General features: G+C 42.9%; 1 protein-coding gene and 1 long non-coding RNA gene across 10 annotated transcripts in view; one reads left to right on the forward strand and one right to left on the reverse strand.

Moving 5' to 3' along the window:
* APPL2 (adaptor protein, phosphotyrosine interacting with PH domain and leucine zipper 2) overlaps positions 1 to 12,370 on the reverse strand; it is a 96,044-nt gene extending 83,674 nt beyond the window's left edge. For 5 of the 9 annotated variants that reach the window (XM_073324198.2, XM_073324180.1, XM_073324213.1 and 2 more), the window contains exons 1-2: positions 12,072 to 12,208; positions 3,879 to 3,977 (exon numbers count right to left, since the gene is read on the reverse strand). In XM_073324198.2, the coding sequence (XP_073180299.1) occupies positions 3,879 to 3,977; positions 12,072 to 12,125 (153 nt within the window). In that variant the 5' untranslated portion in view covers positions 12,126 to 12,208. Of the gene's footprint in view, positions 1 to 2,786; positions 2,870 to 3,878; positions 3,978 to 12,071 lie in introns of those variants that run through there. The other 4 variants (XM_078850586.1, XM_073324221.2, XM_073324173.2 and 1 more) reach the window with 3 other exon arrangements.
* LOC140903255 (uncharacterized) lies at positions 12,212 to 16,171 on the forward strand. The gene is made up of 3 exons (XR_012156196.1): positions 12,212 to 12,290; positions 13,875 to 14,018; positions 15,033 to 16,171. It is a non-coding gene; the product is annotated as an uncharacterized LOC140903255 (long non-coding RNA).
* The last annotated feature ends 1,927 nt before the right edge of the window (positions 16,172 to 18,098 follow it).

Consider the following 18,098-nt stretch of genomic DNA (forward strand, 5'->3'; position numbering starts at 1 on the left):
TAAACTCAAGCTCTCAGGCCTCCTACCACTTCCTGGTGCCTCAGTTGGCTTTTCTAGAGACAATGATTCTTGCCTGTGGCCAGGGCGGCTTTAGCAGAGATTTATGGGCTCAGTTGCACACACAGAAACCCCACAGTGGTGGCTTTTGTCCTCTGGGGCTGGGCCTGGCTCTGCGCTCTAGGCACTGTGGCTTGGGATTACTGACCACCTGCAGCAGCATCCTCTGCCCCCACACCTCTTCTCAGGGAGCCAGGTCCAGCCCCCCAGGGCAGGAGCCGTTGCTGTGGCATGGGTTTGCTCTCTAGGCACCCGCCCCTTCCCAAGCCCCCGCTCCACACCGGGGCAGGATTATGGTTGCAGTACCGGGATACTCCATGTGGTTGATGTCCCTTTGGTTGGGTGAGGAGGCAGCAACGGCTGAGTACACCCATTGAACTGGGAGGCTCCATCCATCGCTGACTGTGACTCATGAAACTCGTCTTTTCTTTTCCTTCTGTTTTCCGTCTTCTCTATTTCTTGCTTCCCCATAACCTTTCCTCTTCTCACTGTCCCACCACACTTTCCCATGCTTTGCTATATTACTGAGTCTCCTACTCCTTGCCAGACCTATTTCCCCCTTCCTCCTTGGCCACTCTTCTCCCAAGCACTTCTTGCATTAGCTGTTTTGGGCTCTAAATTTTTGCCAGCGACTATTGATTGAGTGCCTGACTTGAGAAATCTCATTTTCAGGGGGCAGGTGCTTAATTTAACCCTTTTTGAAAATCAGGCTCCCTTATGGCAGTGGTTCTCTACCTTTCCAGACTACTGTACCCCTTTCAGGAGTCAGATTTGTCTTGCATAGCCCCAAGTTTCACCTAATTTAAAAACTACTTGCTTACAAAATCAGACATAAAAATACAGAAGTGTCACAGCCACTATTACTGAAAAATTGCTCACTTTCTCATTTTGTCTGTATGAAATTTTAGTTTGTACTGACTTCGCTGGGGCTTTTTATGTAGCCTGTTGTAAAACTAGGCAAATATCTAGGTGAGTTGATGTACCCAGTGGAAGACCTCTCTGTACCCCCAGAGGTACACATACCCGTGCTTGAGAACCACTGCTTTAAGTCATCCGAAGTTGGAAACCAAAAGTCAGTCACTTGTGAAAAGTCAGGCCCTAGTGGCTAATGTTGGAAGCATTATCAATGATAATGTCTTACTGCTAGCCGCTTTAAGGATTGCTTCTTGCATCTGACGTGAGCCGCATTGCTAATGATCTCTTAGTGGACAGTGTGCTGTCCTGGGGAATAAACATCCTACGACATCAGATTGCGTTTGAGTGCCCAGGGTCCAGAAATGCAGTTTGAAATGAACCTTGGATCAGTAGCAAGAAAATACTAATGTTCAGAGTATCATATTGTCTGTGTGACAGACAACCCCAATAAAATAGTTTGTTTTGCACAGCTTTGCTGTAAATCTTTATACTAAGGTCCTTATATTCTTTGCATGTAATCTTAAAGAATATGTGATTTTTTTTAATGAAAGGTAATGGACCATGGCTGGGAATTTCAGAGGTGCACAGAATGTTTGGAAGCCAGTTCGGATTCATTGTCATGGCAACTGAGCATTGAAAATATCATACTAGACTTTTAAGGCAGCTCTTTTGAGCCACATACCTCTTGTTGCAAAATGAATGATGTTTGCTTGCCTCGATGGGGAAGGGGAATAGTGACTGGTTAGACAATTTATTTTGGTTCCAAAGAGAATGTCCTGAAAATATTCTCTGTGTGGATTGCTAATAAGTAGTGGACTCTGCAAGTGATATCTGTTGTATGTTCATGTTTTATTATGAATTCCTCAATTGTGAATAATCTAAATAATCAGGCTCATAATATTAATTGCTAATTGCTATCTGTGTATGGGGCCAAACACACTTTAGCAGTTGTGTCATTAGAATACATCATGGCTTGGCCTCACTGATAGCCCACCAGGAAGTGCTAGCAGTCCTGTTCCTTTTTAAGAGGGAATAAGATATAAAAGAGTAAGCACAAAAGTAGGGAGCCTTGAGTTCTGAACCTAGCTTTTCTACTCACTCACTTTAGGCAAGTCAATTCCCCTTTGCTTTAGTTTTCTTATCTGTAAAATAAGGGTTATACTTATCTGCTTCCTAAGAATATTGTAAATCAATGTTTACACAGCCATTAAGGTCCCTTAACTCTGAGCTGTGGCAGTCAAAGACAACATCACTGGGTTTTGCCAACCACAACTATTGAAAAATCAGGGGTTAGGCCCACCAAAAACACAAGACTGGTTTTAAAAATCACTAGTTTCTTTAAAAAAAATAAGATATCTTGTTTTCTTTGGCCCCAGTCCATAAAGGTATTTTCGCTTCTAATGTCCATTGAAATCAATGGAACTTAAGAGCCTGAATATCTTTGTGGATCTGGGCATTTTATTTGCATTGTGGGATTTGAGCTTTCGAGGTGCACTTGGGTCACATTTTGTGTCTTTTCTCCACAAGTATGAGGACTAGACATTTACTTTTTAATGAAACCTGAGATTTTCTTGTTGTCACTTGTCTGTTGGAGTTTGGGCTTTAAGTAAAACATCAAATATCTCAAATATGACTTGCAATCTAATTGGGAGAGTTGGCAACACTGGACCTCCCCCCCAGCCCCCTTTTTTCCCCTCTCTCCTATAAAGATTCAGAGCATTCATTTGAATACAAAGTCACTAAGGTTAAAGGAAAAAATACAGTAAGATGTTTGATTCTGCAAACCCTTACTCATTCAAGCACACCTTACTCACCTGCATAGTCCCATTATGGTCAAAGGGACCTCTTGTGAGAGTGGAGTGGTGCAGGTTTGGGCCCAAGATGTGGATTCTGTTTCCTGTTCAGAACATTGGGGCAGGGATTTTTAAATTTGATTGCTTAAAATTAGGCATCTAAATCTATATTTAGGCCCCTAACAAAAGTACCTAAATAAGGATCAAGGGAGTAAATTTTGAGATGCCTAAGTGATTTGAGAGTTCAGGTGTCATTTTCAAAAGGAACTTGTGGCCATCTTTTCAAAGGTATTTAGGTGCCTCAAGATGTGAAAAGATGCGTAGTGGGATTTTCAAAAACATCTAAATTAGTTAGGCACCTAGGCACTTTTGAAAATCCCACTAAGTGTTTATCTGCACCTTTTGGTGCCTAAATACTTTTAAAAATCTGTCCATTAGGCACTTGGGAGCCTAAAGGCTTGTCTGCACACAGAAATTAATCTGGAATAAGGTAGGATAATAATTTAAATTAGATTAATGATTCCTGATTAATTCCATGTGTGGACACTCCTATTATGGAATAAAAGTGCTTTATTCCAAATTAGTTTATTTCAGTGGATCAAACTAATCCAGGGAATCCAGTGGAATTAGCTAATTCAAAATAAAACATTCTTATGCTGGATTAAGACTGTCCACACGTTGAGTTAATCAGGAAGAGATATTCCAGAATAGCTCCCTGTGTAGACAAGCCTTAAACTTCACTACAAATCAGTGGGATTTAGGGTAAATTTTTAAAAAATCATATGAATGATGTACATAGCTAAACCCAATGTTCAAAGGGGATATAGGCATCTAATTGAAAATTTAACCCTAACTTTAGGCAGGCAAGTTTGAAAATGTATGCCATGATTCTTATTTCATTTTTCTGAATAAGAGGATAACACCAAGACAGGAAGGAGTGACAATATCATAGAGACTGATTTTCAAAAGAGCAGAGCAACACACAACTTCTGCACAAATCAAAGGGAGCTGCAGATGTTCTGCACCTTTGCAAATCAGTGTATCTGTTAGGAGCAGAATAATAAGGTTGCCTCTACTGCTTGGCAAACAAAGTCAACACAAATGAAAGATTACCTGAGCCCCATAGACCCGCTGCATTGCTTGAAGTAACTGGTTTGTATACTCTGTAAGGGTTCCTGCATCTTCTTCAAATACACTAAGCAAGGAGCGAGTCTTTAATAAAAGAAAAAAGCAAAAGGTTTTACTCCCAAATGGAAATATTTAAAAAAAATAAAATAAAAGAAACTGTAGCAAAACAAATCAGTCAGCATAATAAGACTTTGAATATACAGTGTACAGCTTCTTTATATTATCCAACAATATAAAAAAAACATACCAATTGATCACTATAATGAGACGGGTAAATTGATGCACAAAGAAGTGATGTGATTGGAAGTTTACACTGCAAAGCAATGGCAGAGTCCTCCTGACTAACACCTTCTTGCTCTAATTAGTAGATACTCCTTTCAGCGTAGTCAGGAATGTTACAAATCCTGAAATTCCTTTTGCTGATTACAGTAATCAAAGCCATGCCAAGGACTTGTGGTCAAAATACCATCGCTAATTTTATTTCTCTACGGTTAGAATGAATTAAAAGCTCCCCTTGTAATAAAACAAATTATCTTCCATTATGACATCTCAAGAGGCTTCTGGGTTGAACAACTTTTAAAAGAACAATGCCAAAACTGGTAGACTTAAAATTAGACCAACAGCAGTATGTTGGCTTGTGACAATAGTCATACATATAGACTTAGTGCTGCGCATCTGTAAGCATGGTTTCTTCACTCTGCCATTCTGTTTTGTTCTTGTGAGCGGAGGAGCAGCAGAGAGGAAAACAGAACTTGTGTTATCTTGGAGAAATGCATCCACTTGGCTTGTTTCAGTGGAATTGCCAAGGACAGCAAATTACATTGTTGCAGTGCTATGTGCCAAGGAGCAAACCAAGGCCAAGGATTAGTGCTGGGCAAGCAAAGGGTAGGTAAAAAGTTGGGATGGCAGTGTAACTTTGACAGTGTCTCTAAGAAAGTCATTCTGCACCTTGGTAATTCAAAGTGTCCTAGGAGAGTGGGGTGGAGGGAGAGAAAACCTTTTGTAGTGGTAAACACCCATTTTTTCATGGTTTGTGTGTATAAAAAGATCTTCTGTACTTTCCACAGTATGCATCCGATGAAGTGAGCTGTAGCTCACGAACGCTTATGCTCAAATAAACTGGTTAGTCTCTAAGGTGCCACAAGTACTCCTTTTCTTTTTGCTAACTGCAGTAGGATCTTGAAAAATGTGTGTAGCAATGCACTGACTAGTCATGTGTATTCGTTTGTATTACATTAATTTTTGTGCTTCCACCATTGGAGAAAGAAAAAGCTAGTGTCCCAACTGGTCAATCCAATCTGTTTGATACTAAATGAAAAGGTCTTCCCTAAATTACTTTGCATTAGTTCCATCTGTCTACCATAAACTCTAGAACTTTAATAATCATATTACACCTGACACCTTGTCAGTGTTTCATCCTATCTTAGGCATTTCTAATGTGCCCGAAGTATATAGGTGCTAATCATGGGAATTTATTTTACAGTCTTAGGAAAGCTGTAAGAAGCATCACTATTTGGGAGGATATAACCTTTGCTTCTCTAAGACATTTACTTTTCTTTACAAATCTCCTTGCAGAGATTTTACATTGCTTCTGAGAGATTCAAACCACTTCTGCTGAGATTTTTGGACTAAGACAATGTCTGATTTCATCTGTCCTGAGCAGTACCAGATTTACCATGGCGCCAATGGCTCCATAGTGCCTGGCCCAAGCTCAGAAGGGGCCCGTAACAGTCACTTATTCCCCTCTCCCAGCGCTCCAGAAGTGGAGGCTCTGAGAGCGAGCCTTGGAGCAGCAGGGATCCAGCATGGGAGCTGAGAAACCACTGGGCCCTGAGAACTGTACTTCCTTGGCAGCTCCCTGCCTATAGAGCCAGCCCTGGAGCAGGGAAGGAACATTTCCCAGCATTCCCTTGGAAGCTATCAAGATGAAAGGGAGTGGGGGGAGTGGAGAAGCTGAGACCACATGCACTGCAGCTTGCTGTGAATGGAGAGCTGGCTGCTAGATGGGAGTGGCACTGCGAATGGGGAACAAGTATGCCCAAGGAGTAGAAGGCTTTGGCCCAGATATCACCCTCAGAAGACTTTCCCAGAGTCTTAGGGATTGCTGGTGTGACCAGGGATGCTGGTGTGACCTCGTTTGGCAGCCCCCAAAGAAGGAATTGGGTGGTCTAAATGGACAGTGCACCTCTCTATCTGAAGCCTAGCAAGGGAGGTATGTGGATCCCACCAGAAGTTAAAATGATAAGTAAGGGAGGGAAGGCTCTACTAGAGCATCTGAGCAACTTTAGATACAGTACAGGAGGATTTCCACTTCTGAGCCATGGAAGCAGAAATTGGCTTTTCCTTTCCAGATTTATTCAATATTCAGAAAGGGAATCTAGCACCTGCCTTCCAGATTTGAACACCCTCAAAATTCAGGAGTGCTCAAGCTCAATTTAGGCTGCTGTTACTTCATTTCTTCCAAATCAAATATACTGATCCTCTGTAATTTGCTGTAGAAAAAGTAGGATAAAATTGAGCAACAAATGCTGGCATCTTCCCAGTGTTAACTAGGGTTGGAATTGGTATTTTCAACAGCCATTACCATTTTTTAAAATTTTGTTTAAAAATATTACATTGGCAAATTTCCCACACAAATGAAGCGTGGAACAAAAGAACAACAAAGACATCTCAACTTTTCCTCATTTCTATAGGACAGTCTTATAATATGGATCCAGATATCCTCCAATCACACAAGCTGAAAATTGTTCCACTTTACCGCAGTTTTGTAACCATGCGGGAACCAGTCCTGTCTGTGTTCTGTGCACATCCAAAATTCCTACTGAATTCAGAAATGCCTTGCTTTTGTGATCATACTACCTGATATTTTCAGCCCTTGTAAGAGAAGCAGGTTTACATTTATTAATTGGGTGGGAAGCCTCTCAGAAAAAGTTAGGTGCTATAGATGTTGCTTATTCACTCGGTAATGTGAGACCTTCCTGTTACAACAGTAACCCAGTGCAGCATAGAATGCATTTTGCTCCTAGAGTCTAGAATGGGGTCATTTGCTTCTATACACAGCCCATTAAAGACAATAAAAAGACTCCCATTCACTTCAACAGGCTTTGGACAGAACTGATTATACATGGGGTAACTCCACTGTCTTCACAGGGTCCTGGTCCTACAGTGGAGGGGGGCCATGTGAGCTTGTGCTGAGCAGCTGCTCAGGGATGGGAACCCCTTGGAACTCTAGCCTCCAAAATCATTCAGGCTGCACTTTCTGCTTGACTATGTGCTAACTGAGGGGTGTGTGAGAATTGGTGGCCTCTGCTGCAGGTGATATCCATTTCAGGTACTTAAAGCCATGGCCTAGAGGGGGGAAGTGCCTAACTGCAGAGTCTGTAGCTGCCTAGGGCCAGCGCTGAGGATTTAGAGCCCACAGTGCAGCCGTTGCAAGGTTCAAGCATGCTCAGCCTTGGAATTGCCACCCCTCATTAGAATAGTAGCTACAGCTATCTAAGGCTGGTCTCTGGCAATTGGCCCCATGGCTGTAGCCAGAGAAGCTACAGGTGGCTCTGTGACTACTGGGGGCCAATAAGCTAGGAGCAGATAAAGAAACTGGAGTTAACCTAAGGAACAGAGGTCACCCATAGGAAAGGAATGTCAAGGGAAGCAGGGAAAGTGGAAGCAGGTCAGGTTTGCAGGGGAGAATAACGTCCAAGGTAGAAGGGAAACAGGCATGGGGAGTGGTGGTGGTGATCAGGTACTAGACTAGCATGTAGATGGGAGCAGAGGGAGAAAGGCTGGTGACTTCAGGTTCCCAGGGGTTAAGTCCTCACTTTGGGGAAATGGTGTTTGCAAGTGGCTTGCTCAAATGGCAGGATGGGAGCTGAGGGAGGCATTTGTCAGAATTGATCAGCTATCTACTGGCTGTGGAATTTTATTGGGCTCAGACCACATACAGTGACTGGTGACATAGGGAGGTACTGGAGACATGGCTACAGAAGGTCTGAATGAGGAAGGAGATAAATCTGTGGGGAGTTTCCCCTGATCACTATGAAAGTTCTGCTCACTGTGGACACTGGTAAACCCACATGGGTGTACAGCTCAATGAGAAAAACTGGGGGCTGAGGGAGCTGTGTATGGCAATACATATAGTCATGCAGAGGTGTGATATCAACATGAAAAATGTCTCAGATTCAATACCGGGTATACTATGGCATCGCCACACCAGGCCCACACTTGGAGCCCACAATGACTACATGAGGGCCCACAAATATGTTTGGCACCTGGGCCCATAAAAGCTTAATCCAGCCCTGGTGCTGAGAAGTGTCTATTTACAGTGTAAAGTCGTGTTGTCTAGTAATTAAAGCAGGTGACTGGAAGTCCTATTTTAGACTCTGCATGGCTGTACTGGCTTACCCTGGGTAAATCACTTAATCTCACAAAACCTAAGTTTACTAATGTTAAATGGGTATATTACTACCTGTCTTAGAAACATTGTGGGGGATAACTGATGCTTGGAAAGAATTTTAAGATGGTAGGATAAAAAGGAGCATTAGAAGTGCAAAATACTGTTTTCATTAAAACAACAGCACATACAAATCAAAGAGGGAATGAATTCAAAATACACCAACAGAAAGCTACATAGGGCTAGATCCTGCAAGCCCTTGGCATGCAGAACTTCCTTCCAAAAGGAAGGGGGCTCTGATTCCACCCAGCACTGATTTCCTTCCTCCTTTCAATGGGAACCCCATGTTCTGAGAGTTTCCAGGACAGAGCCCCAGTCTGGATTTTAATAATTGAAACACATACTAATTTGCAAAAATACCTGGATTTGAGTTGTTGCAATCACTGACTATAGTTTTGCTAATTTAAAACTTCTGTTCTCTATAACCCCATCTTTTCTTTTACCTAACATTGAACATCGTTATACTGTGCTGTGACAAAAGACTGATTCACCAGACACAATAAACAAAGGATCATGGTTACAGGATAAAGCAACAGAATTATGGGAAATGTTAAGCAAGAAAATTCTCAGGCCAAGATTTTCAAAAAATAGATGCCTAAAGTTAGCCTCCTAAGTATATATTTACATAATATGGAGCACAGATGGCCCTTAGATGCCTATATCCTATTGAAATTAGCATAGACTCCTTGAAAAATCCCAGCTTTACTTATTCAGATGCCTAAATATGGAGTCAGCTACTTAATTGTAGGTACCCATTTATTTATTCATTGAATCAGTTATTAGCACTTTTGTTCAAAAATAATAAACTCTATAAATGATTCAAATAGTTTGGACGTTTAAGTTCAAAATCTTTATGATGTTTCTTTTTAAAATCACTATTTTAAACCAGTGCAACTAACAACCAGATGTATAGTTTCCTTTTTGCTGTTTTGTCCAATTCTTACGTATTAGATAAAGCTACACCAGTGAACCATGGTAATCCAAACATAACCTTTTAACATTTCTGTGGAGGCTTCATTAATCATGCCACCACTCTTGCTGCTGGAAACATGGGGCCAAATCTGGTCTTCACATGAGTGAGTGTTGAATTCAGGATGGCTACTTGGGTGAGTCTGTCTCCTAATTTGCAGTCAAACACTTTAAATGGAATACATTCATTAGGTGGGGGCTTTTTTGTATAATGCTTGGGGACAATGAAGATATAATTACACTACTCTTGGAGAGAAAGTGAGCTTTGCAAACCTTATTAATAAATAACTTATGCCTAATTCTCCACTGCCTGGCACCTTGTCCGAAAGGAATGGTTTTATATCTGTTTTGTTCTGAAAATGACTATAGAAAGTACAGACCAAAAGAGGATCAGGCCCACTTTGTACAAGAATAAATTACTATAGAGGTGCTAGACAGTAAGCTCTTTGGGGGCAGAGGCAGTCTTTTTTGTTCTGTGTTTGTACAGCAACTAGCAAAATGGGGTCCTGGTCCATGACAGACTCCTAGGTGTTACCACAACACAAACGAATAATAGACAGTGGAGAATCAGGCCTCTTTCATGCAAGAAGTTACTATATTGAAAATGTAATTAATTTTGTGAATTAAAAATTTATATAAATGAATTAATTTATTATTACAAAAATAAGGACCATGTGGCAGTTATGGAAAAGTGAAATTATTTTTCCAGAAACCTAGATAAAACAACAAATGATGAAGGAATCAAGCGAGAAATATCCTGCAAAGGTTTAGGTTTATATAGTCTTTACTCTTCCAGTATTTCTACCGATTGCAAAGGAAGGGTTAAAGTCCTTTGTTTCAGGCCATTAAAGACTGGGGAGACTTTCAAACCTTAGTCTGTGCTTTCTTTGGTTGCTTTCAGTTTTTGTTAAATTTTTAATCATGTGAGATGGTGTTGATGGAACAGGAAAATGAGTTTACTTAGTGGCTGTATAAAGTTATTCAGAATTAATACTTGCATTGAGCCTTGGAGATGTAAACACCATAACTATCAAGTAATATTAATAATAAATCTACTCTAGTTCACTAAATTGTGGGGTGCCCCCTGTATCAAAAGGAAGGGGGCTCTGATTCCTCCCAGCACTAATTTCCTTCCTCCTGCTGGTCTAGGACCAGCCAATTTGGGGTGGTAGTAGAATGGGGTCACAGAGCCTCAACAGGTCCATCCTGGTGAAACTACTGCTGCTCCTTGCCATGGATCTAGGACTTTACCTCTCTCCTAATTACCAATCACACCTGTCCTCCTTTCTTTCCTCCCCATACGGCCACCTCCTTTTGTTTCTTTCTTCATCATGCCTTACACACACACCTTCCTACATGTGTCCCTCTTCCCATCCCTTGGTGAAGTCCCCTCTCTTCCCCATCCATAAACTCCTCCCGCTGACTTCTGTTTCCCTGTGCCCCCATAGTATCTCCCTACCTTCCCCAATTTTCTCCTCCCCACCCTTTTCACCCCCAATTCTCAGCATTCCTCCTTCTCACCCCTTTCTCCCTCTCACCATCAATACGGAGCACCTGCTAGCCTCTCCTCTGTGTGGAGCATTCCCCAGGTCCATTGTTCGCTTTTCCAATAAGGATGTAGCATTGGCTGCAGCTAGCCTAGCCTGGAGATCACTGTGTGGTCTAGAGTATGCTAGACAGAAGGAAAGAGATCTAGTCTAATACAAGGAAATTCTTCTCCAGCCCCTGAAGGGTGGATGGAAATGGAAAGGGCCGTAAGAGTGTGGATTTAGTGCTATGAATCCACACAGCGACTGTGTCCCTAAAACTCAGGAACATCCCTGTTTTCAGTGACTGCCCTGGTGTCTCTCTCAGTTTTATAACAAACAATATTGCGTCCCAGTTTTATAAGCCCAGCAGTCTCTCACCACTCTGGTCAGAGGAGCTAGGGAAACCAACAGCAGGCTGGCTAAGTACACATGCACCTCAAGCACCATTGCCTAGGACATGTCGCAGGCTGACACCTTGCCCTCCCCCCATGGGTCCCTCCTCTGGAAAAGCCTTGGAGCCAGCACAGTCACATCCAACTAGTGAGAGGGAGGGGGTAGTTTGACAGAGAAGAGAGGGCGGGGCACCCTTTTCTCATCCCAGGTGCCAACCCCTCCCAGACGGTCTATGAAACCCTCCCCCGCAGTCCTCCCCCTGTGACAGGTGACCTAATTTCCTCCACTTTGAATCGCCTCAGCCTACTCCTGGGTGGCTACTTCCCTGCCCCCACAGCAAAAAGACGCCGTTCACGTAGGCCGCTGCAAACCCCCTAACCCCTGCCGTGCCTCAGTTTCCCAATCTGTAAAATGGTGGCATGCGCCCCACCCACCTTTCTTCACGCACACTGGGAGCCGCAGACGCACAAGGCGGTCGGACACTAACTCCTGTTATTACGATTTGTTGTTCTTGCTCAGCGTCTCACCCGGGCCCCAAGCCACCAGCCTGGATTGTGGGCCCCCCCCCCCCGCTTTGCTCGGGCCTGCTGAATCCCGTGCGGCCCTCACCCCGCTGTCACTGCAGGTGCGTCACGGGCATCTGCGCTGCACGGCGCCGAGCAGGGCTAGCCCCAGAGCAGCCCCACGGCACGGCGGGGTTAGTGAAAACAACCCTCCCCCCTGCGCCGGCCTGTGAACCGCCGCGCCGCCCAGGCGCCTCCCGCCAGCCCGAGGCTGGCTCCAGGGGTGCTCCGCGGAGGGAAAGGGCGGGAGCGGCGATGAGACAGAGGCGGGTACCTGCGGGCTGTCCTGCAAAGCCTCTTCCAGGAGGAGTTTGTCCACGGCGGGCATGCTGGCTCTCCGAGGAGCGTGAGGAACGGAGCCGGATTCACCCCGCTGCTGCAGGGCGTCCCAGCCCTGACACGTCTCGCTCGGCTGCAGCGGAGAGCGAGGCTCCCAACCTGGGCTTCTGGCCCCGCCCCGGCGGGAAGGGAGGCTGCTTTCTGCCGGAGCCAGGTAAACACAGCCGGGCGCGCTCCCGCTCCCGCTCCCGCCTCCTCCTTGCAAAAGGCGGCGAGTCACGAGGAAGAGTGACAGCTGGGGAGATCCCCGCGCAGGAAGTGTGGCTGCCGAGCGCTTCCTGCCGGGGTTAACTCTTTGCAGCGCCGCGGGCACGAAACTCTCGCCCAGGCCCAGCGCGGCGGGGGTGGCTGGGTGGGTGACTCGGTGCGGCCCCAAGAGCCAAAATGAGGGACGCGGGGAAATTATCCACACACCGGACACTTACCATGCGGGGAGGGAGGGAGGGAGGGAGGGGGGTTTCCAATACTTTCACTTTCTTCTGCCCCTGTGTCCGGTGGGAAGCCCAGGAAAAGTGCGGGGATGCTAAACTTGAGTGGAACTTGGGGACTGAACTGAGGGATGCGCCTGGAAATGAGGGATGGTTGCTAGATATGCGCTGACGCTTTGGGTTGCTGGCCTAACTTCCCAACTGAATTAACTGCCACAGTAAAATTAGTTTAACAGCAAATCCAGTGTTCAGCCTTTAGCACAGTGGTTCCCAAACCACCAGCTGCATTTTGTCATGATGGAGAGGTGGTCAGGAGTGGGTCACAATGCCCCGAGCGCGAAGCCAGCCCCAAGCCTCCCTCCAGGATAGGAGCTGCCTCTGTGGGATGAGTGCAGGGGGGTTGCTCTGCAACCCTCCCACCTCCCTCTGCAGCAGGCCAGTGACCTGTCTACAACTTTCCCATGATACCCTGTGTCAGGGGATTTATTAGAACTTATATCTCGACAAAAAGAAAAGGAGGACTTGGGGCACCTTAGAGACTAACCAATTTATTTGAGCATAAGCTTTCGTGAGCTACAGCTCACTTCATCCAATGCATTCAGTGGAAACTGATGAAGTGAGCTGTAGCTCACGAAAGCTTATGGTCAAATAAATTTGTTAGTCTCTAAGGTGCCACTAGTACTCCTTTTCTTTTTGCGAATACAGACTAACACAGCTGCTACTCTATGTCCCGACAGTCACTCTCCCGAGGTCTGAGTGATCTGTTCTCCCCACTCTCACATCTGCAGCCCTGTCCACTGGCACAAGCAGTAAAGGGTATGAGGAGACATGTTTCCTTTCCCCCTCCAACTTTTTATTCTCCTAGAATTGCCCCCCTGGGTGGTGATGTGGAACTTGTACATCCTGTCTGTTCCCACATACTTTGTGTTTAAACGTATTGTTGTCTGTCTTGTGTGGGCCAGATTCTGTGCTCTGCTTTTCAAGAAGTGCAGCACAGAAGTCACAGCCCAAAAGTGGAAGTAAAGGGGGCTCCCAGATTCTGGGCTACTCTGTAGGCCCAGTGCAGTCCCTGGTGTAAATTAGAGCAGACTTACTTGTCTGTCTGCTTGGCAGCCCAAAATTACAGGAGCAGAGTGCTCCTGGCTTGTTCCTACACTAAGAGGGAATGTGCTGAGTGCTTCATCCCCTACTAACGAGGGCAAATTTTTAACCTGGGGTATCTTAATTGTGTGAGGTGTCTAAATTCCACATTTGGACATGCCAAAAAGCATTTGGTGACCAAGGGTAACGACTTTTCTGATTTTTCAAAGGTGCTGAAGAGCTGTATCTCTCATTGGTCCAAGGTGTCTGAAGACCAGTAACTGAGGCAACCAAAATCAGCAGCCCCTTTAAAAAGAATGACCTTAAGAGTCCACAGGAACTACACATTGATCAAACAGGAAACATTAAGGGAGGTAAAATGTTGGGTCTAAAATGATCTGACACTGGCCCCACAGAGAAGTTTCCACTCTCTTCATATAGTTATGATGTTGCTCTCGCCTTTTTCTTTCTTTCTTTTTTTTAAGTACGTACAGGGTGGAATTTCAAAACTGCTCAGCATTGGCCTAACTCTGCTCCCATTAATCTCAGTGCCCATCTGTTGCATCTAAATCCCTGTTAATTTTCTGCTTTTGTGTTTCTTAAAACGTTATAAACACTTTAAAATGTAAACAAGGTGACTGCTAAAATAGACTGTCCTGATTGCAGAAAGCACAAAAGAAGTGGGGCATAAAGAAAATTTTGCAAATCAACTGCAAGACGGTTAACGTTAATTAAGTTTGACAAAGAGTCATCAGGCACTGTACTTCTGGCGAAGTTATATTGTTTCGGAATTTATGTTGGTCTGATGTTGAATGGTATTGCTTCTGATATGACCCTTTAACCCAATGTGCCAAGTCTGCCTTGGCATGGCTTGCTCTGCTGGCACTGAAGTTGGACTCTCTGTTCCAGTCCCTTAATTAAAATCAGCAAACTGGATTGTCACGTTGACTTCACTTTGCCTGCCTCAGGAAAGTGACCGCATAGCAACAAGGATAATCAGCTAGTATTTCACACATATCAAGTATAAGATGCGTAGTCAATACATTCATGTCTGGAGAAAACAGAAATAACAAAGTTTTAAATATTAATTGTGTTACAGAGGTCTTTCAGATGGTGTGGTAACCTCTGAAGAAAACTTCTTTACAGAAGACACTTTTGAACCTGTCATGGTAGCACGTGATAGTGTCTGTCTCCATTTGTCTTGGAGTCCTGGCTTTTTTTGTTTTTCTTAAAAACTTTTTAAAAGCCCATTTGAGGCTCAGACTCCATGCTATGACCAGAGGATCCATGCCTCTTAAATTAGCTTCAGGACATTTGTGGATGATTTCTTAACTGTGTCTAGCATGCCACTTCCTTCCTCTAGTAACTGTCCACTTCTTTTTCCTAAGGTTTTGCATACGGGGGAGTAGTTCAACAACAAAGTACTCTGAAATACTTCCCAAACCAAGGTAACACCTGTGGCTTTGCTTCATATCTTCGACACACTCGAGAGCACAACCTTTGAGGGCTCACCTGTTTTTCTTGGTGGCTTTGTTTAGTTAATGATTCAAGTTTGGAAGCCTATAATTATCTTTCCAGCACTGCACCATACTTATTTGGTGTGACTGGTTCTGCTAGTTCTATGCAAACAGGACTCAAAGGTATTTAGTGTGCGCATGATCACTGGAGAGACAATTAATTTTTTCATAATTGTGTGTAACAGGGATTATTCAGCTTCATGAATGGAGTAACTTCGCCTTCAGTTCTAGTGAAGTGTATTGTAACTATTTTAATGTAAAAAATAAAAACTGCAAAATCATAGAGAAAGTAGAGCCTTTTTGTCAGAAAGGCCTAAATTGTCATAAGTGACTAGCGATTTTTGGTGTCTTAATTTTTGGGTGCCTAACTTGAGTCACTTTAAATGCTCCAGTCTCTCTGAGGATGCTCAGCACTTCTGAAAATCAGGCCCCTCTATTTTATTTAGATTTTAAAACTCAATATTTAAGCTCCAGAGCTCTGAGCATGCTTGACATAAACTTAAAAGCACAATAAAGAAAAGTTACACAATCAGTCAAAGCAGCAGTACCAGTGGGCAGACTTGCTATAAATTACATTTAAGGTGTCTCAAGTTGAACCCCCCGTCCCCAAACTGATGCATCCAAATTCACCAGTCTCTTTTGAAATTGGTAGCCAAAACCCTTTTAAAAATAGGGGCATAGGAATTGTTACTTTGTATTATCAAACCACATAGGAGCCCCAGTCATGGGCCAGGACCCCATTGTGCTAGTCATTATACAAATACAGAACAAAAAGACAGACTCTGCCCCAAAGAGCTTAAGTTGCCCTATTGGATCATACCAATGGTTCATCTGGTCCGGTATCCTGTCTCTGACAGAGGCTATTACCATTTGTAGGAAGGTGTAAGAATCTAAATAATGGCTAGTTATGGAATAGTGTATCCATAGGAGAAATAAGACAGTTAGCAGTTCGCTTGGTCCCTAAGGCATGAGAGTTTGTACCTCTTAATATTTTCTTTTATCATAAACATGTGGAGTTTATTTTATCCATATAAATGTCTAATCCTTTTTTGAATCCTGCTAAACTCTGGCAGTCAATGGCATACTGTTTCAATGAGTTCCATAGCTTAACAATATGTTGTATAAAAATGGAATTCCTTGTATTATTTTTATTTTGCTACCTTTCAATTTAATTGAAAGTTCCCTTGTGCCTACTTACCTTCTTGTTGTTTTGTGTACTTCTGTCATGGGACTTCTTACTTGTCTCCTCTCTGAATATAACAGCCCTTGGGTAAATTTTTCAAAAGCATCTAAGTCCCATTTTAAAAAATGACTTGGGCACTTAGGGACAGATTTTCAAAAGTATTTAGGTGCCTAAAGATAGACAACTACTGGGATTTTCAAAATCACCTAAGTAGATTAGATGCCTAACATCCATTGAAATCAATGAGATTTTGAATATCTGGCCCATAGAAATGCAAGTCTCACTGTGTCAATAAGAGTTAGGCTCCCAAGTTCCTAAATCACTTTTGAAAATGGGAATTATCTTTCTGAGTGTCACAGGCCTTTTTCAAAAGTTTACCCTTAACTTTTCACTCTCCTCAGATTGAATTTTTCCATGCCTCTCTGTACATTTCATTGGCCATCTCTAGACCCCTTCCATTTTTGCTGTGTCTTTTTTTGAGATAGCTTGACCAGAACTGAACATTTCATTCAATAAGTGAGTGAACGATTGACTTATATAAGGGCATTGTAACATTTTCTATCGCATTCTTTATATATCTTAATATTTTTGATTGCCCTTTGCACATTGATCAGAGATTTTCATTGAACTGCCAACAATGATGTCAGGGTCCTTTTCCTGAATGGTTATAATTTAGAAATGAGCAATGCATAATAGTAGCCTAAATTGCTTCTTCCACAATGTTTGTTCCCTTGCATTTGTGAACATTGAAATTAATCTTCCACTTACCTAGTTTTCTTAGATCCCCCAGGAGTCCTCTCTTGTCCTGAGTTTTCTAAATTGTTTTATTATATGCAAAGTCTAATCATTATAATTAGCTATAATGATACTGAACACTGCAATATTTATTTTTAAAGTACCATAGCTATTTATGGAAACTTGTATTAGCATTTTGTGAAATATTTATTCTGGATGTGTTGGTAAGTAGCATTATGGTCTTCATTACATATATGCCGTGCTCTTTGTATGAAACAGCTTTTTCAGTAATTTTGCAAATCTGATGATATTTTCCAGCTACACTAGTTATAGAGGAACGCATATCACTGTGTTTTCTCCTTCACATATCCCATTATAACTTTAAAGAGCAGATGGCATCATACTTCCTTTTCGGCTGCACATCTTATACTTAGCACTATGAGAAATGGCTGAGTAGTAATATACAGATCACGTGTGCTAAGTTAGCTGAGTCTATTTATGTATTTAAACACAGAGTGCCTCATATTCTTAATCTTGGTGCTTAATAACAAGGAGATTCGTAGATTCCAAGGCCAGAAGGGACCAATGTGATCATCTAGGCTGACCTTCTGTATACCCAGTCCATAGAACTTCCCCAAAAAACAATGGGACACTGTGAGATCTTTGGACTAGGGGTGGGCTTTTTGTGTAATAATCTCTCCTAAACACTGTAACTATCCTGGATAGATAAAAAGGTTAAACAACTTAATATTACAGCTATGATGTTTTTAGTCAACAGGATTGCTGCAAAATGGTGGGTTTGAAAAATGACAACCTGATGCCAAATGATGACAATAATATGTATTTTAAAATCTGGAGCAATCCAAAGCAATAGTCAATAGCACATGTATGATGGTATAGCTTAATGACAAAGCATGCTCTGTGCAGGGAATTTTAGCTGTTGAGAGAAAGGAATAATATCTTGTGATTTTTAGTTATGAATCACAAAACAGTACCAAGACAAAATAAAATACCACTGA

Source organism: Lepidochelys kempii, chromosome 1, assembly GCF_965140285.1.
Source record: "Lepidochelys kempii isolate rLepKem1 chromosome 1, rLepKem1.hap1, whole genome shotgun sequence".
Lineage (NCBI taxonomy): Eukaryota > Metazoa > Chordata > Testudines > Cheloniidae > Lepidochelys > Lepidochelys kempii.